Genomic DNA, 23,605 nt, shown 5'->3' on the forward strand with positions numbered 1-23,605 from the left:
CAGGCCAGCCCCTCCCCTCCCCGGGCACCACCCGGCCCGAGCGGCCCGGACAGGGCGGGGGGCAGAGAGACAGACAGATGGACACCGAGATTCAAGAAACGAGGGCGACAGACGGAGGGGGTGGCTAGAAGACACAGGGACAGAGGCACAAGAAGCAAGGAAAGAGCGTGACAGAGGCAGGGACCAAAAAGCAGAGGGGAAGGGTGACAGGCGGACAAGAACGCAGGGAGGGGTCGGGAGGCGGGGGCGCCAGCTGGAAGGCCAGCCTGGGCGCAGAGGAAGCCCCGGGAGGCTCAGGCCGCCGCCCGTGGGCTGGGGAGGGGCACCGAGTGCGTGAGGGTCCCCCAACCCCCCACCACGCACCGATGCAGGCTCGGCCGAAGGCGTCGCGCTGGAAGCCGGCTTTGCAGTCGCAGCGGTAGGAGCCGGGCAGGTTGTGGCACACCTGGCCCTCGCCACAGCGGTGCACGCCCGCCTCGCACTCGTTCACGTCTGCGGAGCGGAGAGCGGGGGCGTGCACTGAGGCCGAGGGCTCTCCCTCCCCCCGGGCGCCCCTCAAGGCGTGGGCAGGCCCGCGGCGCTGCGGGCGGGGAAGGAGGCCTTACCCACGCACTTGTCCCCGTCCTCGCTGGCGTGGTAGCCGCGGCTGCAGAGCAGAGGGTTCCGCTGGCACGTGTAGGAGCCCACCGTGTTGATGCAGCTGAAGCCCGGCCTGCAGGGCTCGGGCAGCGACGTGCACTCGTTGATGTCTGCAGAGCAGGGGCCGGGTCACGGGACCCCAGGGCGCGCCCGCCCCCCACGCCACGGCAGGCCGCCGGAGCCGAGACCCAGGGCAGACCCCGGCCAAGGCTGCCGGTCCAGACGGGGCCATCCTGTGTCCCCAGGCCCGGGGGCTCAGCTCCCCAGGATCCCAAGTGTCGCGTCCTGCAGTGTCTCCGCATCCGCCCCTGATGGAGCAGCCGGGAGCAGAGGGAAAACCGAGGCTGAGCCCTGGGATAATTGGAGCACGTTCTCCCGAGGCCCCTCCTGCCTGCGTGGCCTTGTCCTGCCATGCCTCCCTCGACTCTCGTCACCACCCCACAGCGCCCGGGCACCGTCCCACCACGGGGCCTTTGCTCCCGCTGTTCCCCCTTTCCTATCACAGTCCTTATGTTTTCAAGGCTGGCTCCCTCACTTCCTCTGGTCCTGCCCCAACGTCACCTCCTCAGGGAGGCCCTCCTGGACTAGCCCCGGAGAGGCGCCTCCTCTTTTATTATTTGCAAAGCACCTGGAACTCCTCCTTTTCTAAATGTTTTTGGGTAGTCTCCCCCCCTCCAGTATGTCTTGTTAAACAGCTGTGGCTCCCCCACATCTAGAACCCCGGGAGCGCACGGGGTGCCCTCATATGTTGTTGATGCACACGGCACCGAGGAGCGGGCTGAAGGCGCACACGCCTCCCCGCCGCGCCTTGCCCCCCGCTTGGGAGGGGCGGTCCCAGGGCCGAGCACGGGGAGCCCCTCGTGCCCACAGCCCTGCAGCGGCCTCAGGCGCTTCCTGCATCTGGGAGGAGCTGCTAAAGGGGGTGCGTCAGGCAGGTGCCCAGATTTGCCAGGGGGACCCCCGAGAATCTCGAGAGAGCCCCTGGCTGCGCCTCAATTTCCTCCCCACAAAGTGGGACGCCCACCCACGGGCTGTTGTCGGGAGGAGGGGCAGCTCAAGGGCTGCCTGTGCTCCGGCAGGCTCCCCGCTACACGGGCGGACCCCGGAGCTGGCCCCGCACGCAGCCGCCTCCCCACAGGCCTGCTCAAAATGCAGCCTGCCCTTCTGGGGGAGCAGGGCGGGGGGCTCCCGGGGAAGACGGGCCCCTTGGCTGCGGACCCACAGCGTTTAGCAAGGGGCTGGGCGGGGAGGGAGGGAGCCGGGGCCTCCGATCCACTGGGGGCCACACCAGGCCAGCGTCGGTCAAACCGCAGGCCTCAGTGCCTTCCCGCTCCCCCCCGCGGAGCACGACAGCAGCCTGGAAGCGCCGCCGGCCTTCATAGAACAGACCACGTGAACGCGTGCCACACGCCGGCCCAGCGGCGGTGAGATTCGTGTTCCAGGTGGGTGCGTGCGGGCGTGGGCCAGGTAACGATAGAAGACACATTTCTTACTATTGGTTGGGTTAAACCAATAAACCTCATCAGGTCCAGCTCCACTGGGTCAGCACGAGTCTCCACCCACGTTCCCCTGTGCCCATCTGTCCCCTGGGCCTCGGGGACGCTGCGGATGGTTAAGGAGGCTGAACGAAGCAGAGCAGCTTAACCAAACCTGCCCAACATCCCGACAAGCAAAGGAGGCTGGACTCAGATAGGAACTCGAGGTCAGAAGGAGCCAGACGAGGAGGCAGGCGGCCATGGGATGGCGGCCGGTACAAGCCAGCGCGCCGCGAGGGAGAGGGAAGCCAGCGCCCGGATGCTACAGGCTCCGGGGAGTGTGTGGCCATTGAGACATTGGACTTCTGGCCTCCAAAGCAAGAGATTCCCATTGGCGAAGGCACCCTGGTCTGTGGTCGCGGCCCTGGCAAACTAGGACACCCGCAGACGGGTAAACTGAGGCCCCTGGGGGCGACCTGCAGCGAAGGTCAGACAATCTGGGACAAGAAGAGCAGCCCCCATTGGGAGGTGCCTCCCCGCGGCTGGCCATGGGCAGACCACTCCCAGGTGAGGCCGGGAGAGCGGGGCGGAGCAAGCCGGGCCCACCCCCAGCGGCCCCTGCAGCCCCCACTCACCCACGCAGTTGCCCTCGGGGTCCTGCAGGAAGCCCTCCATGCAGCGCTGCCGGGGCTGGCAGTAGAAGGAGCCCCTGGTGTTCTGGCAGGTGAAGCCCGCCTGGCAGGTGTGCGTGCCCAGCACGCACTCGTCCACGTCTGCACGGCGGGGGCGGGCACCGGGGGGCGGGCGTCAGGGCAGGCGGGCCCTGCGCCTCGCCCCCCGCGGCCCCGCCCCCACAGCCCCGGCTGGGCTCATCTCGGCGCCCCGGGGACCGAGGTCGCCCCGCTGGCACGTGACCCCTCCCGGCCACGGCCGTGACCACATTTACGGCGCTTTGCCCGGGTCCCGGTCACTGTTCGCGGCCTGCGATGCGTTGACTCACGTACCTGTGCACTCCCCGTCCTGCAGGGTGTAGCCCGGCTCACAGGTGAGGGCCTTGTAGCAGTGGAAGGAGCCCGGCGTGTTCACGCAGTGCTCGCCCCGGCTGCACGTGTGCAGCTCCGTCACGCACTCGTTGATGTCTGCGGGGAGAAGAGGGCCCGGTGGCGGCTGTGAGCCAACTGGGACAGGGGCGTGTGCCGGGTGTTCCAGGGGCAGCCGGGGCCCCGTGGGCCACCGGGAGGTGGCGAGAGCCAGCCCTGCCCGGAAGGCACCCACCATCCAAGGAGAGCTGATCTATCTACTCATCCATTCAGTCAACAAGTACTTATTGAGCAGCTACTATGGGCCAGGCACTGTTCTGAGATACATCCGAGCACAAGAAAAAAGGAACTCCCGCCTGGTGAAGCTGATGGTCAAGGGAAGGAGACACGATAAACACACATGGAAGAGGGAAGGTGGCCATGAACTTGCTGGAAGGGGGTAAAGGAAAGGAGGGGTGCAGGAGCAGGGGAGCCCCGCTTTAAGTAGGATGGGCAGGGAAGCCTTAGAGAAGATGCTGCTTGAGCACGGACTGGAAAGAGGTGACAGAGCCACGTGGATACGAGGCAGAGAGAACCACGGCGCAGTCACGGGTGTGGCTGGGGCGAGCAGGGAAGCAGAGGGGGTGCTGGGGGGTGAGAGCGGGCAGGGCAGGTGGGTGGGACACTGGCGGCCAAGCTGAGGCCCGGCTCTCACCTGGAGGGAGGTGGGCGCCCCAGCGGAGGGGGGAGGTGGTCTAATCTGCAGCAGGCCCCTGGCTGTGCGCACAGCCATCTAGGGGGTGAGGGGGGAGGGGGGAGGCCTTTGCGCGGGCGGAGCTGGGCCTGGGAGCCGGGTAGGATGCTGAGCTATTTGCGGTGGGACCCGCCAGGGTTGCGGTTGGGATGGATGAGCCGAGGGTCGAGAAGAGGGAAGGCAGGGGAGGCCGAGCACCCACAGGGGCTCAGGGAGGCTGCCCGGAGAGCCACGCTGGAGCTCACGGAAGGGGCTGGACGGAGACCCCACCTGGGAGGGTGGCGTGCACGTGGTACTAGAGCCCCCGGTCTGCTGGGGTCCCGGGGAGGGACACACCGAGGAGGGGCCAAGACCCGGCTGCTGGACACTCCGGGGGCTCCAGGGGCCAGCAGCTGGGGGGGCAGAGGCCGCCCAGGAGAGCGGCAGGGGCGTCGGGGAGGGCGGGGGAGAACGAGAGGGCGCCCAGGGTGCCCGGGAGACCCAGGCCCCGGCCTTGGCGGAGCCCGCCTCGCTGGGGGGTGCATGTTCACCTCGCGTACCCACTCGCACGCGCAGCCCCCTGCACTCCAGGAGCCGCAGGAGCAGACCCAGGAAGCAGGGCGGGGAGGCTGCCGGGAAGGACGCAGCATGGACAGAGAATCCCGCTCGGGGTGTGATGTTCGGACAAGGGCGAGGAGGGACGCAATGGAAGGGCAGGGGCAGGGCCGGGGGCAAGACCCCCCCCGGCTCACTGGGGGAGTCAGTGGGGTGCACATCGGGCAGACCCTGGTGTGGGGGGCGGAGAGGAGGGAAAGGGAGACTTCAGGGTCCGTGGTTTCCAAGGCAGGCTTGGAGGACCGAGGGGAAGACTACTGGCTCACAGAACCCGGCAGGGTCCTGCGGGGCGGAGGTGGCCGGCTCCGTCTCACAGGTGAGGAAACAAGGTGGCCCTGAAGGGCTGGGCTGGGCCAGAGCCACGCGGCCACCACGTGGCAGCAGCAAGGACGGATCCCGAAGCGCCTGGCCCAGAGGCCGCGCCCCCTCCCCACTGCCCTGCGCTGCAGCACGGCCGGCCCGGGGCTGCTCCTGTCAGGTCTTCTCGCAGGCCAGCCCACTGGGAGCACTTTCCCCAGGGGGCCAAAGGCAGCCCACGGAGTGCAAGGCACACGCGGCAAGTGGCAAGACACGGGGGGAGTCCTCCAGCCTTGGCCCCGCCCAGTACTGTCCCACTTTGACTTACACACTTCTAGTGACAGGGAGCTCACCACCCCCGCAGGCTGCCTCGGCCTAACGCATTTGTTGAGCCATCAAAACGATGTTTAACACTAGCAAGTGTTTTATATGGATGAACTCATTTAATTCCCCCACAATGACCCCCACGGGTGGGAGCTAGTATTATCCCAATTCACAGATGAGGAAACCGAGGCTCAGAGGTTCACTGACATGCTGAGAGTCTTACAACTAGAAAGTGGCAGAGCCAGGATTTGAACCCAGACACTCTTGGAGAGTGCACCAGCCTCCCTTCTCACCAGCTTGGGTGGAAAACAAAGAACAAAAAAAAACGAGGGTGGCGTGAACAAATGAACCGCAGAGATGCCTGTGGGTGAATAAGTGATAGAAAGCAAGAATTGTGGATGCTGATGGACGATAAAATGAACACGGAAGTGGACGTGCAATGGAAGGACCAGAGAAGGCACAGAGAACTCTGAACAGAATGTGATAAGGAGAGAGAAAAATGAAAGCGTGGGAGTGAGAGCGAATAAATTTTGCTGAATGGAATGCACTTTTGCTCCTTTCCTCCCAGAACCCGTTCTCCAGTTGCCCGGGGCTTGGAGGGGCCCCCTCCACACGAGCTCTTCTCCCCCCAGACCGTGGAGGGGCCCCTGGGACGTGCCAGGGGAGCCCTTGCACTGCTGGGAGCTGGCCTGAGGGATGGGCGCCCTGGGGGGCGGGCACTAGGGGCACAGGGGCCTTCCCAGACACCCCCGCACACCCCCCACCCCCGGCAAGCACATGGGGATGGCGGGGCGCATGCTGTGCCCTCGGCGGGGCCAGGGCAAACACATCTGCGGAGGCGGCCCCTGGGGCCCGTCTGCCCGCGCAGCGGGGGAAAGAGGAGGGCACATTTGGACGTGACGTGACCCGCAAGCACAGAGAAGACAAATGGGCTGGCGCACGCGCCCCGGACACGCTGCACTCCTGCTACTCTTCCTCGAGCTGCCCCTGCTGACGCCCTTCCTCGTGGAGCACCCCTGCCCCCTGCTCCCACCTCCCCGTGCTCCCACCGCCCCCCTGCTCCCACCGCCCCATGCCCCCACCGTCCTGCACTCCCCCTGCCCCCTGCTCCCACTGCCCCCCTGCTCCCTGCTCCCACCGCCCCCCTGCTTCCACCGCCCCATGACCCCACCGCCCTGTGCTCCCCCTGCCCCCTGCTGCCCCTGCCCCCACTGCCCCCACCGCCCTGCACTCCCCCTGCCCCCTGCTCCCACCGCCCCCTTCTCCCACCACCCCGTGCTCCCACCACCCGGCACTCCCCCTGCACCGCACTCCCCCTGCCCCCTGCTCTCACCGCCCCATACTCCCCCTGCCCCCTGCTCCCACCGCCCCGCGCTCCCCCTGCCCCCTGCTCCCACCGCCCCGCGCTCCCACTGCCTCGACACTCGGAGACCTGCCAGCGCCCCCTTTCCCAAAAGCCATGCCCGGATCCCCCCCCCACCAACTGGAGTGAGCTGCCCCTTCACCGGCCTCTGTCACAGCACTGGCCACAGCCTTACCCGAGTGCCCGCTAGCTGGGGTCCCTCTTTCCATTGGGGACCGTGAACTCCAGGAGGACAAGGGTCTCTGTTTCCTCGGGAGCCATCGGACCCACCAGCCTGGTGACCCACTGTCCTTGCTGCCCCAGGGCACTCCGGGAACCCCAGCCCCCAGGCCCACACAGACATCCAGAGACGGGAAGGACGGGTCCTCACCAAGCACTTCCGAGGCCATGCCCAGGCCATGCCCAGGCCCCCAGTCCCCCGGCTTGGCAGGCCCCCAAGCTTAGAGGTGAGGAGCAAAGGCTCAGAGAGGACAGCTCGACTGTCCAAGGCCACACAGCAAACACGCACCAAGCCTACATCCACTGGACCACAGCATCCATCGTTTGTCTCTGGACTCTGGACACACTTAACAGTCTAAGCCACTAACGTAACCGGCTTGCTACAGCCCCAGAGGCTGTGCCACCCTCGTCATGTAACACTCGAAACCACCCTCCAGGCCCAGATGAGGAAACGGAGGCTCGGAGAAGGGAAGTCATGTGCCCAGCACCTCCGAGCTGCCAAGGGGCAGAGGCCCACTCTGAACCCCGGCCTCCCTGACCCCAGCCCCCAGGTAGACCATCCTGCTGCCCGAGCCAGGGTCTGACCTCCTCGTTTTCCCGCAGCCCAGGCAGGTCAATGACCCGGCGAGGCCGCGCATCCCTTGACGTACTCTGACCCTGGGGAAAGCAGCTTCCCGGGGGAGCTGGTGGACAAGCGGGACAGGACACCAGGACACGGAGGGCAGGGCACGGAGCGGAGGGAGGGAGCCGGCTGTGCTGAGCTCACATGCAAAGGGCCAGGCCCTTTCGCATGTGGCGGCCACGGGGCGTGGCGTGGCGTGACGTGATGCAGAGCGGAGAGCCGTGGCAGTGGGCGGGCGGGCGGGGGCTCTCGCTTACCCACGCACTTCCTGTGCGCATTGAGGATAAAGCCCTCGGCACAGAGCACTGTGTGGTTGACACAGTAGAAGGATCCCAGGGTGTTCACACAAAACTGCCGTCGGCTACAATCGTGAGCGCCCAGCAGGCACTCGTCTCGGTCTAGGGTGGCCGCGGGGGGAGGAAAAACAGAAGGGCTGTTAGAGGGACACGGCCCGCCACGGGGCCTCAGGGGACAGATGGGGAAACTGAGGCCAGGAGAGGGGCGGGGACCTGCCCAGTGCCAGACCTTGGACCAAGTCTGAGTTTGCAGAGCCACGAGATGTTGGGGCTGGAGCCCACTGCGCTCCCTGGACAGATGGCGAGGACGGGCTCAGAGAGGGCGGGCGACCTGCCCCATGCCGCACAGTGGGGTGGGACCAGAGGCAGCCCCCACCCAGTCCCTGGACACGCCCCTTCCTCCACTGGCAGCCAAGGGGCCGCACACCTGCAGGGCCAGGGGGCCAGGCGGGCAACGTAAACTAGAAAAGGGGCCGAGGGGGCTCTAGGGAGCGATGGGCTGTGCTCTGTCCCGGGGAGGACCAGAGATGTGAGCACTTGTGGCCAGGCTGGGTGGAGGGTCAAGAGAAACCTAGAATCTGGAATTGTCCAAAGTTTCTCGGGCTCTTCAGGTTGGCAACTTCTGGAACACGGTGGGGGCGACCGGGCCCCTTCTGCGAACCAGGCTGAGCCTCTGGCCTGGGCATCCAGTGCTTATGGCAAGGGTCCCCGTGGGTGAAGCCGTGGGGACACACGGGCGCCGGCCGCGGAAGCTCCAGGGGCCTCACCAGGGCCGCCCCCTCCCGCCGAGGCCCACTGCCTGGCTGGGGCCTGAAGGAGTCTGACCCAGGACAGACGCACTCCTCATGTTCTCCAGGGCCCTCGAGATGGGGGACCGGCGCCAGGGGCCACAGAACCGCCTGGGCCAGAGATCCGCCCCAAGCCACCTGAGACAGAGGCCTGCCAGGTCCTCCGCCATGCTGGGAGCCCTTGGGCAAGTGTCTCGCCTTCTCTGGGCACACGGGATGATTTTCATCCCCATCAGAACACCAGGCTCAGTCAAGGGGCTGGACGTGAGATTTCGGCTGCTGGCAGGGTGAAGGTACTCTCCCCAGGGAACCCCGTGCCCTGAACTTGACCTCAGCCTTGCCCAGACTCTCTGAACGCTCTCAGCCTGTCCTGCCTCCAGAGATGAGGAGGTGACCCCTCAGGGCCTCTGAGGCTGGTCCTAGAAGCGCGGTCCCAGCCCCCACCAAGAGCCCTGGCCCTGGCCCTTGAAACACCTGGGCAGGTGCTTCCCTCCTCCTCTTTCTCCATCCGGGGCTGAAACACGGACATGGGGCTTGCAAACCAACGTCAACCAGGCAGACGAGGGCAACGCTCAGGGGCAGGGCTGGTCCCACGGTGGTCCGCAGGCCAGAAACAGTGCCTGGGCTCTTGTTAGAAATGCAGATTCTCGGGCCCCACCCCAGACCTCCTGAGTCGGAGGTCTGGGAGCCCAAGAACCCGGGTTCTAAGTGGGCGTCCAGGGGACTCTAGCGGCCACCAAGTCCTAGAGGCCCTGCTCCGGGAAACGGCAGCGCCACGAGATGGAAGAACCCGGGCCCCTGAACAACGTTTTGGGGCAGGGGCTGCCGTGTCCCACCCCGACCGCCCGTCCACCCCCGCAAGGTGATGCGTGAGGGAAACCCTGTTCAAGCCGCCACATTTGGGGGATCTTCCTCGCAGCGGCCAAACCTGTTCCGTTACTGTTCCTTAACGGACACGGCACGTGTCGGACCTCGGTCGCTCCCGTCCCCGTCCTGGTCAGCTTGTGCCCTCCCCCTCCCCACGGGCTGCCTGGGCTGGGACAGGCGTGAGGGGGCCCCGGGCACTCACCTTCACAGGACACGCCGTCCGCCATGATGGCATAGCCGGGGAAGCAGGAGCACACGGCCGTGTCCCCGACGACGCGGCACACCTGCTTGCAGGGCCCGTTGTCTGGGAGGAAGCGGCACGGCAGTCAGAGACCACCTGCCGCGGCCTCGCGCCTCCCCCCAGCGGCTCGCGAGCCCGGCCGCGGCCGATCCCCGTGGCCCGTGGCGTGAGAGAGGCCGCGGAGACGGAATCAAGGGCTCCCGCTCCCGGCCCTGTGGACAAAGCGCTGCGCAGGCCTCCGCGGGGCCCCCTGCCCCCGGCTCCAGCCCCGCCGGGGCGTCGGGAAGATGCTCCGGATCGCCCACCATCGCCAGCACTTGGGTCCCAACCCACCCACCCCCCAGCGGTGATAACGACAGTGAGAAAGAGAAGGGAGACAACGGAGGAGGAAAAGGGAAAGAGGGAGGAGAAAAGGAAAGAGGCAGGAGGGACTGGAGGGGGAACAAAATCGGAGAACTCTCTGCATTCCCAACTGCAGCCTCCTAAGGGTTCTGCCGTCGAGGACTTTGTATCTCAATTTGCAAGTAACTGAGATGAACAGGCGTGAACCTGCTTCGGGGTCACACACCCAGGAAGGCAGGCCAGTAGGACTGAAGGAATAAATGAAGCAACAGGTCCATCTGCCCAAAGCCCAGGCCAGAGGCTGCCAACTGACCGCGCCCCCCGCTACGCTCCCGGCTCCGCCAGCTCCCAGCAGCGGGCCCCTCTGCCACCTTGCACGCTCCCAGCACCGGAGAGCTCACCCCCTGCCAGCCGCCCAGCCCGCACCCCCTGCCCCTCGGCCTACCTTTGCAGGTGCTGGGCTGCGGCAGGGGCAGCAGGATGGTGTTGGGGGCCGCCTGGGGAGTTTCTGGCCTGGGTGCCGGCTCCGCCGCGCCCTCCGGCTGTGAGCGGGCCCTGTCTGTCGCGGGCAGGGCAGACAGGGAGGGGGAGGGAAGCCTCACTCTTCAGCAGAGCCAGGCTCCCACCCTGGGCCCAGGCGGCCCTTGGCAGACAGCACCTCATTCCATCCTCCCCCGTCTCCACAGGGAGCTTAACAGCCAGTTTTAGAGGCTGCGCCATGGTGGTCGAGCCGAGCGGGGCTGGAGGCTTCCACCGGCCAGAGCAGGGAAGGGAGGATAAAACAAAATCTATCGCTGGACACGGGGCACCGAGGAAGCCCTTCCAGACCACAGGCCGGGGCCAGCTCCGGGGCTGCCTGCTAGGGCCTGACCACTGCAGCCCGAGGATGGCTGGGGGCTCGGAGCGCATCTGCAGGCCTGCGTCTCCTGGGGCTGGCGCCCCGCTCCCTGGAGGTGGCTGCCGTCTGCCTAGCCTCCCAAGCCTTCAGAGCCGGGGAACCCTGGCTCCTGCGGGCTCCTGGGGTGGGAGGGGAGGCCTGCCCACGCCGCACGGCAAGGCCAGCCCCCACCCAGTGTCCAGGTGGGCAGGAGGTCCCTCACCTGGGCGGCAGGTGCGGCCATCGTCCTGCAGCAGGAAGCCAGGAAAGCAGGAGCAGCGGTAGGAGCCCACGGTGTTGATGCACAGGTGCTGGCACAGCTCCCCGGGGAGCAGCAGGCACTCGTCCTGGTCGTCGCCCGGCAGGCTGTTGGGCAGCTCGGTCTCTGCACCCAGCGACAGCGCCTCCCGGCCCGCCGCGTCCACCTCTGAAACTGGGGCGGGGGTCGGCACTCGTGACCTGGGTGGGCCCAAGCCGGGGGGGAGGGGGGGGCTGAGACCACAGGCCACCTGGAGATCAGGGCGGGTCCTTATCAGAACCCCCCGTGTGCCCGGGACAGGGACAGTGACAGCGTGGGCAGGGGTAAGTGTGAATGAATGAATGAGTACGGGAATGAATGAATACACCCCGGCAATAAGAGGACTCCCATCAGAGCCAGGGTCCAAGTTCTGGCACCTGCGGTCCCCGGCAAAGGCTCAGGGTCAGGCCCGTGACAGCCTTCGGAAAGCTTTGGCTCAAGCGTTGGACTGGGTGCAGACCTCTGATCTGGGGGACATCAGGGGACGTCCCCTAGCAACCGGAAGGGCCCCAGGCCCGGATTCCACCAGACGGGGATGTGAACCTGCCCCAGGCCGTCCCCAGCTCCGTCACCTTGGGTGACACCAGGCCCCTCTGCGATGAATCCCTGCAATCAGGGCTGCAGGGAGAAGCAGCTGAGGCTGGGAGGGCCCCGGGGCTGGCCCCGTTGGGAAGCGCCTCCTGTAGAAAGCCGGGGCAGGCCCGCCCCAGCCCCTCCCTCCGTGGCCTGGGGGGCTCAGCACTGCCCACCAGCCCCACCCAGGTGGGCCCACCGAGAAAGCAGCTGCACGAGGTCACGGCTGAGGAACGTGCTGCATATTGAGGGTGTGTGCCTCAAGCTCCAGCCCCATCGGCCCGGCCCTCGCCGAGTCCCAGCACGGCAGGCGTGCAGCGGTCAGCCCTGGACCCCGGGCTCCTCGGACCGCTCCAGAGACTCAGGCTCAGCTCACCCTTGGCCAAGTCCCTCCCCACGCTCCTGCTGGCACCGTGGGACACCGAAGCTCGGGGGAGCAAAGTGACGTGCTCAAGGTCTCTGAGCAGGACTCGAACACAGGCCCGTCTGACTCTGCTGCCTGCGTGCCCTCAGGCCTGGGTCCCCCCGGGTGTCCCAGGAGGAGACACGCACCGGTGGCACTGGACCCTGCCCTGCTCCCCAACCCCTGAAACTGGACTCCCTCCTGGACTTTGCCTTGAAGCAGATGCTTCTGGGGCCACACCAGTCCCTCGGCCAGCTGCCTACAGCCAAGGCCAGCTGTGGGCCTTCCCTGAGCCGTGCTGGGAGTCCGGGCCCGTGGGGCTGGCCAGTTCCCCGGCCTTGGGTCATCTGTCCTGACCTGGCCTGGTCCAGCCGCCATACGCCCACCCTGTCCTGCCCTGCTAGGACACCGGGTGCCCTGCCCATCGGGCCCACCACGTCTGGAACCCTGGCGGCCCTCGAGGTGTGAGCTTTTCCCCAGGAAGCCCCTCCGAGGAGCCCCCGGCCCCCCGATACCAGGCACCGAGTCCCACGTCTTGCACTGACAGATTCGGGTGGATTCGGGCCAGGGCTGTGGGGCTCTGGGTCAGAGCCAAGGGCAGGGGTGGGAGCTGTCAGGGCCCGAGGGTCCTCGCTGTGCCCAGGACTCGGCAGGGGCCTGGGCCCTTTCGGGGCCTCCGGTCATCCTCCACCTGCTGAAATGGCCCTACCGAGAGGACGGGGCCAGCGTGCCAGCCCCACCGGGCACCAAGCTTCAGGCCATTTATTCAGAATAAGATGAAGAGCAGGATCCCATCTGATAGAGGCAGTAACTAAGGGTCAGGGAAGGGTCTGATTCCCCCGAGGTAGGTGGTGGAGCTGGAATACGACCAGGTCTGCCTGACCCAAGAGGCCATGAAATCCATGAAACCAGGGCCCCAATCCACCAAGTACCCAGGAAGAGCTCACAGGGGCTGCAGAGGGCCCACAGAGCTGCAGGAAAGGCCAGGCAGTGGTTCTAGAGCCTCCGGAGCATCTGGCCCCAGCCAGCCAAGGCTGAGCCTGTGGACAGCTGAGGAGGGCCCCAGGGCTTTCGCTGTCCTGTCCCGGGCTGCCCAGGGCCCACGGCAGCCAGACTGCCCGCCGTACCGGGGCGCCCCCACCCCACACCGGCAGGAGAAGGCTAATGCTAATGGCCAAGTCAGGGGACAGGCTGGCCTGGGTGCCTGGATGGGCAGGCAGCTGGACCAGGGACCCCAAGCACAAGGGGGGCAGGGGAGGGGGGGGACGCCAGGGGCACTGAGGCTGGAAGCTTCAGGCCGCGGCCCAGACACGACCCAACATGGGCCAGGCTCCTCGCTGGCCCCGGAGGCACTGTGGGGCTCTCAGCCCCCACACAGGGCCTGTGCCTGCTCCGAGGCGGGTTCTGGGTGGGAGCAGAGTGGGGTCAGGCCCAGGCAGCCCTTGAAAGGCTGACGGGGGCACGGTGGCGGCCACCAGGTGAGCCCATCTTCCATTCATCCATTCAGCGATTCAGGCACTCGTCAGGGACTCTTCTGGGCCAAACACGGGACCAAGGGCTGAGCACACAGAACTACAAGACAGTTCTGGACTGAAACACTGGTTAGGCCAGCGGGAAAACTGACGAGTTCATTCTCTGCACCTGGTCCTGTCGGGCACTGGGGGCCCATGGACGGCACAGGTGAGAGGGACGTGTTATGGGTGGACAGGAGGAAGGGAGAGTGAAGGGACAGGTGAAGGGGCTGGTGGGCAGATGGACAGAGGAAGAATGGGTGGATGGAGGGATGGAGGGACGGATGGAAGGATGGATGGAGGGATGGACGGATGGAAGGAAAGTAGGAAGGAAGGAAAGAGGATGCATGCATGAATGGGGATGGATGGATGGATAGGTATGGATGGATGGAAAGAAAAGATAGATGAACGAGTAGGGGACATATGGATAGATGGAAGATGGATGGAAGGAAGGAAAATAGGAAGGAAGGAAAGAGGGTGGATGTATGAATGGGGGATGGATGGAAGACAGATGGATGAATAAGGGATATATGGATAGATGGATGGATGGGTGAAGGGATGGAGGATGAATGGATAAAAAAGGAGCAGTGGTGAACAGATGAGCTGATGGGGAGGAAGATGTGCAGTGGACAAAGAAGATGTGCAGTGGACAAAGTAGAAAGGAGAAAGGTGACGGGCGGTACTCTGTGGTTAGGTCAGTGGGTTGCTAAGTAGAAGGTGGAATGGAAATTTGCCAAGCTCACCTCAGAACTAATGGGTCAGAGTCCACAGTCCAAGGCCACAGAAGGACTTTGCTTAGAGCCAAACTTGTGCCTCAAGCCACAGGTGACGGTGGACCCAGGGTCCCCACAGAAGGTCAGAGGTCACCAGCCTTGGCTGGCAACCCCAACACTTGTCCCCACCCTCCCCCGACCACCCCACCCGCCGGCACAGGATGGGGCAGCACCCACCTCTCCGCGGCGTGGCCGCGGGCCCCGGGGGCCTGCGGACCTCAGGCACGATGAGGGGGTCCTCGTCCTCGCAGCAGGACAGCATGACGTGGTTGCAGGGGTAGCCCAGGTTGGGGTTGGACTCGCACGACTGGCCGTCTTCCCGCACGCGGAGCCCCAGGCCGCAGCAGTCGCAGCAGTGCTGCGGGCAGGAGACACGCGCCGCTGCCCACTCGCGCCTCGCCGGCCGGGACGCTGCCCCGCGCAGCCTGGAGCCCGCGTGACGCAACGGGGGCCCCAGGCACCGCCCAGGGCCAGGCTCCTGGGAGGGGCCGATGCACGGGCCTGAATCGCCCAGTGTCCGTCTGTCCTGCCACCTAAGTGCACTCTGCAGGCAGAGCGGTCGTTTTCTCCCAGCCAGGTCTGGCAGAGAGTTGGGCTAAGACAGACTTTATAAATAAGTAACAAATGCATGGCCTCTTGTGAAAACCCACCTCCATTACTCCCTCGTCTTTACTAACAGAAACCCAATAAATTCAAGCCAGTTAAGACATCGCTTCCCAGCGTCTCTTGTGGTTAGAGATGGAAGCCGCTGGGGTGGAGCTTTCAGGAAAGCTTTTTAACTGGGGCAGACTCATCTGGGAAGTGCATCGTTTTTGCTCTCTCCCCTTCCTCCTTCTTGGAACACCTATGAGATGGCTGGAGCTCCAGCAGTCATCTTGGGACATGAAGTGAGCTTGAAGACAGAAGCTACACGCTCAAGATGACTGAGCAGAAAAACAGAAGAAACCTAGGTCCCTGAAAGTATCAGGGGATTCACCCCTGGAGAGCTTACCTCCAGAGAGAAAGTCTTTAATTTCTTTAAGCTATCATGGTAGACTGACTGTAGTAAGAGCCCAATGTGTCCTGCGATATGAGAGTGCAGCGCCTCTTCTCAAGAGCAGACGCCTACTTCCCAACCTCTTAGTTGTTTCTTATGATTTGCTTTAGCCAATAAGATGAGAAATAAATGGCAGTGTGCCAGTTTTGGAGCCTAGGCCTCAAAAGATCTTGCATACTCTTATTTCCTCTCTTAGAACCCTGCCCAGCCACTAAGTGAACAAGCCCAGACTAGCCCGCTGGCGGCTGACCGCCATCTCAACTAAGGGCGTCTAGCCCCACAGCTCTCGGCTGACTGCAGGTGCAGCGTGAACCCAGCCACATCAGCTGCATGTGGCCCAGCTCGGAAGAACTATCTGGCTGACCCACAGTCTCATAAGCTAAGCCACTCAGAAGCCACTAGGTTTGGGGGCGATTTGTTACACAGCAACTACTAACTGAAACTCTAGACCAATATCTCCCAAAGCTGAATATCTGCAGTTATTGAAGACTCACCACATACTCCATACACCTTAATTTCCATTATCTCTGATCCTTTCAATCACTCCCATAAGAGATGAATTTTATAGATGGAGAAGCTGAGGCTCAGAAAAGGGGAACGGCCCAAGGTCAAATACAAAGACATAACTGATTCTAAACTTGCCTGTTACTGCTCCTTTCCCTAATAACAGGTTGTTTTTTTAAAGGAGGAAATTGATTTTAAAGGAGGAAATTGATTCCAACATGACAAAAACACAACTCAACATCCTCCTCCCAGCACTGCCCACTTTGAGAGCTCTGTCACCATCACTCAGCGTGAAACACTGTTGCCTTCTCCAACTCCTTCCCCTCCTCTCCCCCAGTCAGAACAAGGTTCCTCTATGATGTCTCCTGAAATTGTCCCATTGCTCTAGGACGCCTCCTCCTCTCCTGAAGAGACAGCCAATACCCGTTCTCCTTTCATCCTGATGACATTTCCCAGCCTCCCTGGCAGCCTGGGTGTGGCCAAGGACTAAGTTCTAGCTAAGGAGATGTCCTTCCTCCTGCCCGCTGGCTGGAGCTAGAGCAGCCCTCTTGGACTATGAGGCAGCTGACTAAATTTTGCGGAGCAACAAGACAGCAGGGGCCTGCATCGCTTCTGACTGTTGCAGCTGCCACGCCAGCTCTGGTGGGCCTGCCTCCACCAGCCTCCAACATGTGAAAAAAGTCAACGTTCTAAGGAGTTCTCCATTGCTTGCAGCTAAGCTGACACCTGGCCCTGGCATCATCTCCTACCACTCTCTGCTCACACCGCTCCTCAAGCTTCTACCGCAGGACTCTGCACCTGCTGTTCCCTCGGCCAGGAAAGCCCTCTCCACAGATGTCCATTTACAGGGCTCAGCCCTCTCCTCCTTCAGGGTTTTATGCAAATGTCCCCTTCTCCGCGAAGCCGTCCCCAGCCACTGCCACGACCTCTCCCCAGCCCTGACGCCGCTTATCCCACCTCCGCGCCTCAGTTTCTCCTCCAACTGGAACACACCATCACGAGTGCGTTCGCCTTGAGCTCTGCTGGTTCTCCCTGCCTAGAAGGAAAGCCCCACGAGGGCAGCGATTTTCACCCGTCGTATGCACCGCTGCATCTCGAACACACCCTGTCCTACAGGACCTGGCAGGTGCGCTGGAGCCCAATGAATCTCTTGAATGAACTGATCGATAGAGTAATTGATGATTTTCCTATAAAGATGAACCCCCCACACACTCCTCCTACATGGGAGCCCAACCCCTCGACCCTCAAGCCCTTCAAGCCCAAAGCCCCCCCGCCCCCTCCCCGGGCCACGGCTTGCCTTGTACAGGGAGACGCTGCAGGTGTCATTGTCCCTGGCCCCGCAGGCCTCGCCCTCCTTGGCGCCCGTGACGCCGGCCACGCAGCTCTTCTCCTTCAGGTAGGAGACGCAGCAGTGCTGCTGGGCTGTCCTGCAACAGAGGGGTGCCTCAGCCCCACCCAGCGCCCACCCTGCTCCGGGCACCTCGCCCCCTTCTCCCCGCCGCCCGCTGCAGGAGGGAGCACGCTCCCCACTTCACAGAGGAGGAAACTGAGGCTCAGGGAAGAGAGTGCTCCGGGCGGCACGGCCAGCGCTGGGCATCAGCAGAGCCCAGGGCAATCCCTGCCCACCACTCAGGTGCATGTCCCGCTGGCCTCAGCGCGTGTACCCGGCCGCTGAGCGAAAGGGGTCACCGTTCAGAACTGGCCCCAACAGAGGCCAAGAAGGAAGTGTGGCGGCCCCATCCCAGGAAGGCCTGGGTAGATCAGCCTGGGGGAGAGAAGCCTCCGAGGTCCCTGGTCACTGCCTCCCAAACGCTGCAGGGGCTCATGAGCCAGTGGCACTGAGGGCCAGACGCAGGGGAGAGGGACAGAGGGAGGCAGGTTTGGGCCCCATTGGAGGAAGAGTGTCTCCCAGGAAGGCTGTCCAGTGATGGGACTGTCTGTCCACCACGTAGTGAGTTTCCCATCACAAGACGTATGCAAGCATGCAATAGGGCTGCTAAGCTCAAAACTCCAAGGGTTTTGAATGCTGCATTCCTAAGTAGCCTCAAACTGGTGGGATGGCAGAAGGGAGAGGAGAGGGACTAGAATTAAAATTGTTTCTCTAGTGAGCTGGACATTAGGAAACATGAAGCCTAGTCCTAGCCATGCGCCAATTAGCTGTGTGGCTTTGGGTGAAGCACATCACTTCTCTGAACCTCACCTTCCTTGTCGGGAAAAATGAGCAGGTTGGAAAAGACGGTGTCCCGGAAAAAAAATAAGGGGTAAATGGTGGACAAAGAGCTCTTCTGAGAACGGGCAGAGAGAGGCCACGGTATAATGATTCCTTGGCTGAGAACACCAGAGTCAGAAGGGACAATCGGCGCCGGCAGCAGAGGTGGACGGTGAGAGGCCAGCCTTGTGGGGAGCCGGGGCAGTAAGCAGGGCAGGGGCCTGACGCGCTCCGGGTCTACACTAACAGCGCGGGCTGAGCCGTGCACAGCGGCTGCTGCCGTGAGCGGGGAGAGGCCCCTTGCTGTTCCTAGGTGGGACAGTCCTGAAGACTTGCTCCAAGTCGGATGCCGCTCTGATGATGCTCCTTAGCCCAGCTACTACTCTTGGTGGCTTGTCACTCCTGGGACCAGTCGGGGCCAGTCACGCCTGGGGAACACCTGGCCAGAGGGCGCACGGCGGCCCATCCGATCACCCGGGGGCTGAGGTCCTCGCAAGCGGGGACCCGGAAGCGCCGCGGGGGCCCCGTACCTGCAGACGTCGCCCTCGGCGCCGCTCTCGGGGATGTCCGCGCACTCGTCATTGTCGATGGCCCACTGCTGCCCGGCCGCACAGCACGTCTCGATCAGGTCCCTGGTGGAGACTGTGGGTGGCGACACGGGCAGCGTCACCGCCCGGGGGAGGCGTGTGGGTCCCACGGCGTCCAGGGTCGCCCGGTACAGCGGATGCTGCCAGGGCCTTTCACCGGGCAGGTAACCCTGCCCCGCCCCACCGCGGGGCGGGCGTCCTGGCTGCAAATGGCCCCCGACCACAGCCTTCTTCAGAGAATCACCCAGGAGGGTAAGTCCTCCCGTGGGGGTGTGGGGGGGGAGCCAACAGCTAACACGGGGTCCGAGAGCCCAGCCCCCTACCTCAAAAGGGTCCATCCACGCTCCAGCGTTCCCGGGTGGGGCCAGGCGGAGCTCAAGCACAGCTGCCACTCCCTTCCTGGGCCCCCGCTCTCCTGAGGGGTCTCCCCCCATGCACCCCGTGCACAAGATTCCCAGACTTGGGCTCTGCTTCCAGGAAAGCCGTCCTAAGACCTCAAGACCAACGATCCCGCAAACCACAGCCATAACAAGGACGTTTAAAACTGGACATGGAGGGACATTTGCCAACGCGGAGGGCGGCAAAGGTGAGGAGGAGTCCCTAAAACTCAAAGGCACAGACCCTGAGTTAAAAAATCTGATGAACGGGACAACCTCAGAACTAAAATTTTCCACACAACAAAGAGCGCCACGGACAAGTATAAAAGACGGCTGACAGGTGAGGACACACGGCTGGACTTGCAGGACCGACAGGACTGGCTAGCAAGGAAAGTCAATGAACGTTGAAAATTAACAACAAAAAACGGACCAAGTCCCAAGTAAAACAGGTCAAGTGTACGAGTAGACAACTGAGAGACACGGCCCAAAAAGCATCTTTCCAGGAAAAAAATGAAAACAGAAAATGAAATACAATGAAAACAACAGTAAAATGTCCCTTTATCATGGGAATAAATGAAAAGGGGGGCTAAATGCCAGGCGCACTGGAAAGCCTGGTCCCCTGGCTGGGGCAGCGACGGGGGGCGACTTAGGTAATGGGGTACATGCGGTTCTGCCGGGTGTATACCCCAGGGAAGTCCTCTCCCAGGCCCCCAGGACGCCCACATCAGCGTTACTTGTGGAAGGGGGTGGCCTGGCCACCATCCGTGGGAGAGTGGACAGTTAAAAAGGGGGGCCGCCCTCCACGGAGGCCCTGCATCTGTCAGAAATGACAGCTTCGACGCACGCGCGGCCACGGGAGCTGGACACGTGTCCACACAGCAGCGCGGGGCGCGGAGAACCCCGTGCTGAGAGGGACCACAGGAGAAGTCCAAGGGGACCCATTACAAACGTTTAAAATACTAGACACAAAAGAATACACATTCCGCAAGAACACGTTAAACTAAACGAATGAAACATGAAAGAATAGCTGTCTACAGGGAAAAGAACAGGAATGGGGAAAAGAAAGGGAAGGGGATAAAACACACAAATCACGCAAGGGAAAGCCTTGCAAAGACCCTGACACGGTGCCAAGAAACAAGAACGCTCGTCTCGAGCCTGCCGGGACTACAGGGCGTAATGGGAAGCTTCAGAGCCTGCCAGGCCCGGGTCCGCACTCAGGGCCACCGTTTCCAGCTGAGTGCTGGGGAGTGCTCTCTCTTGGGAGGATGCCACAGCTGCTCGGGGGCTGACACCCATGGGGACCTCCAGCCAGAACCTTCAAGGAACCTGGCAAGACCGAGAGCAAATGCACCAAGCGACGTCAGGAGCTGCCAGTTCCAGCAGCAGAGCAAGCGCGAGTGCAGTAGTGCAGCCTCATCCGCCTTGTAGCCTCGGCAAGTCACTAAGCTTTCCTAACTTTCGATTCCCCGTTGTAAAACAGGGGACAATGAAGTTCAGTCACCACCGCAGGCTGTTGTGGGGCACCAGAGGAATGAGGTTTCTCAGCAACAGTGTAGCAAGCCTCACACTCAATGATAAAACATCAGACATCTATCCAGAAATGTGACAAAAATGCCCACTGGCACTGTTCCTGTTTAGCATTATCCTGACGATATGAGCAAATGCAATAAAACAAGAAAAAAAGAGGCAATAGAAATAGTACAGAAAAGAGGCAACAGTCATTATTTGCAGATATTATAGTTTTATCTTCCTAGAAAATCCAAGGGACTATAACAAAGTAACTAATAATAATAATAGAATTAATACAGTGACCACAAATAAAATCAACATACTAAAAAGTGTGGCCAATAACAATTAAACAAAAAGGGTAGTAAGAAAAAATCCTATTCAAAACAGAAACAAACCTCGAAATAAATATATAGTCAACATGCCACAGCTATACAAAGAAACAACGTGCACTGCCTAATGGATAGAACAGTTGACTCGATTAGAAATATATATCAGTGTCTGGATGGGAAGATTCTATGCCTTAAAGATGTCAGTTCTCCTCCATTTAATCTGAACTTCAATGGAATCCTAGTCAAAACCTCAACATAACTTGCCATGGTTATTTGATAAGCTGATTCTAAAATTCATCCAGAAAAGGAAATGCTTAAGAATATCCAAGAAACAGTCTGAAAAAGAAAAACAAGTAAGGTGGGCCTTTCTCTCCTACATATCAAAACATACTAGTAAGTTCTCATAATGAAAACAGAGAGATGAGGAAATCAATGTAACAGAAATAAGAGTTCAGGAAATGAACCATGTACTATGGGAATTTAGTATACAATAAAGGTGGCATTCAAAATCAATGAGAAAAGTATTCAATATATTATGCTGGGACAAATGATTATTCTTTTGGGAAAAAATAAAGTCAGATTCCTATCTCACGTCATGTGCAAAAATAACTTCCAACTCTATAAAAGTAATATTGGAAGAAAATATGAAAAAATAATCTTGGAATAAAAAAGAGGTTTCTCCTGGTGGTGGAGGAGATATAAATAAAAGGCAGTTTCCTCCTCCTGAAGAGCCTTCTTCAGAGATAAAACCCACAAACACAAAAAACAAAAACCTTAATACAACTGACAATATAAAAGCATAAAACACACACATATACATACGGCAAAAGTCAGCACACGCAGCCCCAGCTCCTCTCTGCTGCCCTCACTCACTTTTAAAAGCATTTGTCATGATGTGGGACTTCTTTATTTAAGAGCTGACTTTTTCAGGGGCTTGTTTCCTCCTCTACAATGTTAGGTCCAAGAGAGTTAGGTCTTACCTATCGTGCCGTGGCAGGGGGCCTGGGACGCAGTGATAGTGGGTGTCGGATGGATCAACCAGACACCAGGCAATGGGGAGCCCTGGCACCAGGGGGCAGCACCAGGGCTCGCCATCTGAGCATGACCTGCAGAGCTACCCCTGCCCAGGACTGGGGGACAGAGGGTGCCCCGTCTCCACCTGCCTGGAAGCCAGGGCAGGACGTGAGGCTGTGTGGTCCCTGAGAGTGGAGCTGCCCCCAGGCTTCATCCTCTCTTGCTACACTCCAGCACATGCCTGGTGTGAATACTTGTGGGGACGGGGAGCTCACTCCATGCAGCAGCATGTCCCTTTTCTGAACAGCCCAGACTCACAACATACTTTCTTTCACTGGACTGAATTCTCTCCCCTACTACCTTACAGAGATTTGGAGCTGGCACCGGATCCCTGGGTCTTAGCCAGACAACAGGAGACGAGAGCCCTAACAAGGCTACGGCAGTAGAGGAAATGTATTGTGTACCAGCAGTGAGCGGGGCTTGGGGCCAAGCGCTTTACATCTCCTGCCACTATTCCGATTTCACAGATGAGGTGGGGGTGGGGATTGGAAATCCACAGCCTCAATTCCCACCTTCCATTCCCCTCTCCAGCCTCGGTTTCCCCATGTCTGTAGCGAGCGGCTTGATACAGCTGATCCCGAAGGTCCCTTCTGCGAGTCCCACCGCCACCGCCTGCGCAGGGGTTCTGCTCTCACAGGGGCTGAACGGCGCTCTCTTCCTGCCCCTGCCTGGACCAGACGCCAGGTTCCAGCCTGCGCTTGGCAGGCTTCCCGCCATTCTCTCCGGGCCTTTCCCTCCATTTCCGACAAAGGAACTCGGGGGCTGGGACCCCAAACACGGGGAGACAGGCCGACGCGGAGCAGGAGGGGGAACTGGCAGAGGCCGAGCGTGGCAGTGCCCAGGACCACCCAAAATGTGGGCGGCAGGCCCGCGAGAACAACAGCACGTGCACCCGTCTCCTTGTCCGGAGTCCCACGCCCACCCCATTCTTAAGACACCCGTGGAGGCCCCTCTGCGCTCCCTCTCGGCTCCCCCAGCTCCAGTCCCTTTCTCCCCAAGCACCACCCTTTAAAAGGTGCAGCCCTGGGGCCCCAGGTCCTCGCCACCCCACGCCAGCCCTGGGGAGCGCAGCCACCCCCTGCCTCCGAGTGCCACCCCGCCCGGCCTGCGCCTGCATCTCGGCCTCTGCTTAGCGGGCCAGAAGCCGCCACGCCCGCCTCCCAGGCCTTCCTACAGCCAGGGCCTGTTCAGCCGCTGCTTTTCCCCAAACCGCCTCCACCCCCAGGGCTCCCCTGCACCCACTGCACCCACCCTCAGGGTTTCCTCCCAGCCCCACCTCCCTCCTCCAAGCCATCCGCCCTCCAGTCTCCTCCCAAACGCGTGCAAGTTGGTCCTTCCCCCCTCCCCCTCCCGCCACCTCTCCTGACTCGGCAGGGGGCCGCTCGCTAGCCCTTCCAGAGCACAGTCCAAATGACCCTTCACAAGCACGAAACAGATGGGGGCTCTCTCTCCAGCAGGCGGGATGAAAGTGACGTGGCCCAGCAGAGCCTGGCTGCACAACACCAAGAAGCAGGAGCTTCAGAGGACGTCCTCCTCTGATAGCCCTGGGCAGCAGCGGGAGGTTAAGTCCTCCCTGGAAAACGGCCGACCTCATCTCGTAAAGCTGAGGACGCGCAAACCCCACGATCCGGCCATGTCATTCCACAGGCACGGGCCCGAGAGCAGCCTGTGCCCACGTGCGCCGGAGACCACTGAGCCCCCAAAC

At 61.8% G+C, this 23,605-nt stretch overlaps 1 protein-coding gene across 5 annotated transcripts in view; it reads right to left on the bottom strand.

Annotated features, from left to right (window-relative positions):
* Positions 1-23,605, bottom strand: part of FBLN2 (fibulin 2) — an 82,981-nt gene that overhangs the window by 10,826 nt on the left and 48,550 nt on the right. For 4 of the 5 annotated variants that reach the window (XR_011647570.1, XM_058288938.2, XM_058288937.2 and 1 more), the window contains exons 3-13: positions 18,555-18,666; positions 17,113-17,242; positions 14,453-14,633; positions 10,941-11,150; positions 10,286-10,399; positions 9,460-9,561; positions 7,564-7,704; positions 3,119-3,253; positions 2,750-2,887; positions 606-749; positions 364-492 (exon numbers count right to left, since the gene is read on the bottom strand). Coding sequence is in view for 4 of the 5 variants with exons in the window: in XM_058288938.2 (XP_058144921.1) it covers positions 364-492; positions 606-749; positions 2,750-2,887; positions 3,119-3,253; positions 7,564-7,704; positions 9,460-9,561; positions 10,286-10,399; positions 10,941-11,150; positions 14,453-14,633; positions 17,113-17,242; positions 18,555-18,666 (1,536 nt within the window). In the remaining variant the exon portion in view is untranslated. The remainder of the gene's footprint in view (positions 1-363; positions 493-605; positions 750-2,749; positions 2,888-3,118; positions 3,254-7,563; positions 7,705-9,459; positions 9,562-10,285; positions 10,400-10,940; positions 11,151-14,452; positions 14,634-17,112; positions 17,243-18,554; positions 18,667-23,605) is intronic. The other variant, XM_071212242.1, reaches the window with a different exon arrangement.

This window comes from Dasypus novemcinctus, chromosome 26, assembly GCF_030445035.2.
Source record: "Dasypus novemcinctus isolate mDasNov1 chromosome 26, mDasNov1.1.hap2, whole genome shotgun sequence".
NCBI classification, from domain to species: Eukaryota; Metazoa; Chordata; class Mammalia; order Cingulata; family Dasypodidae; genus Dasypus; species Dasypus novemcinctus.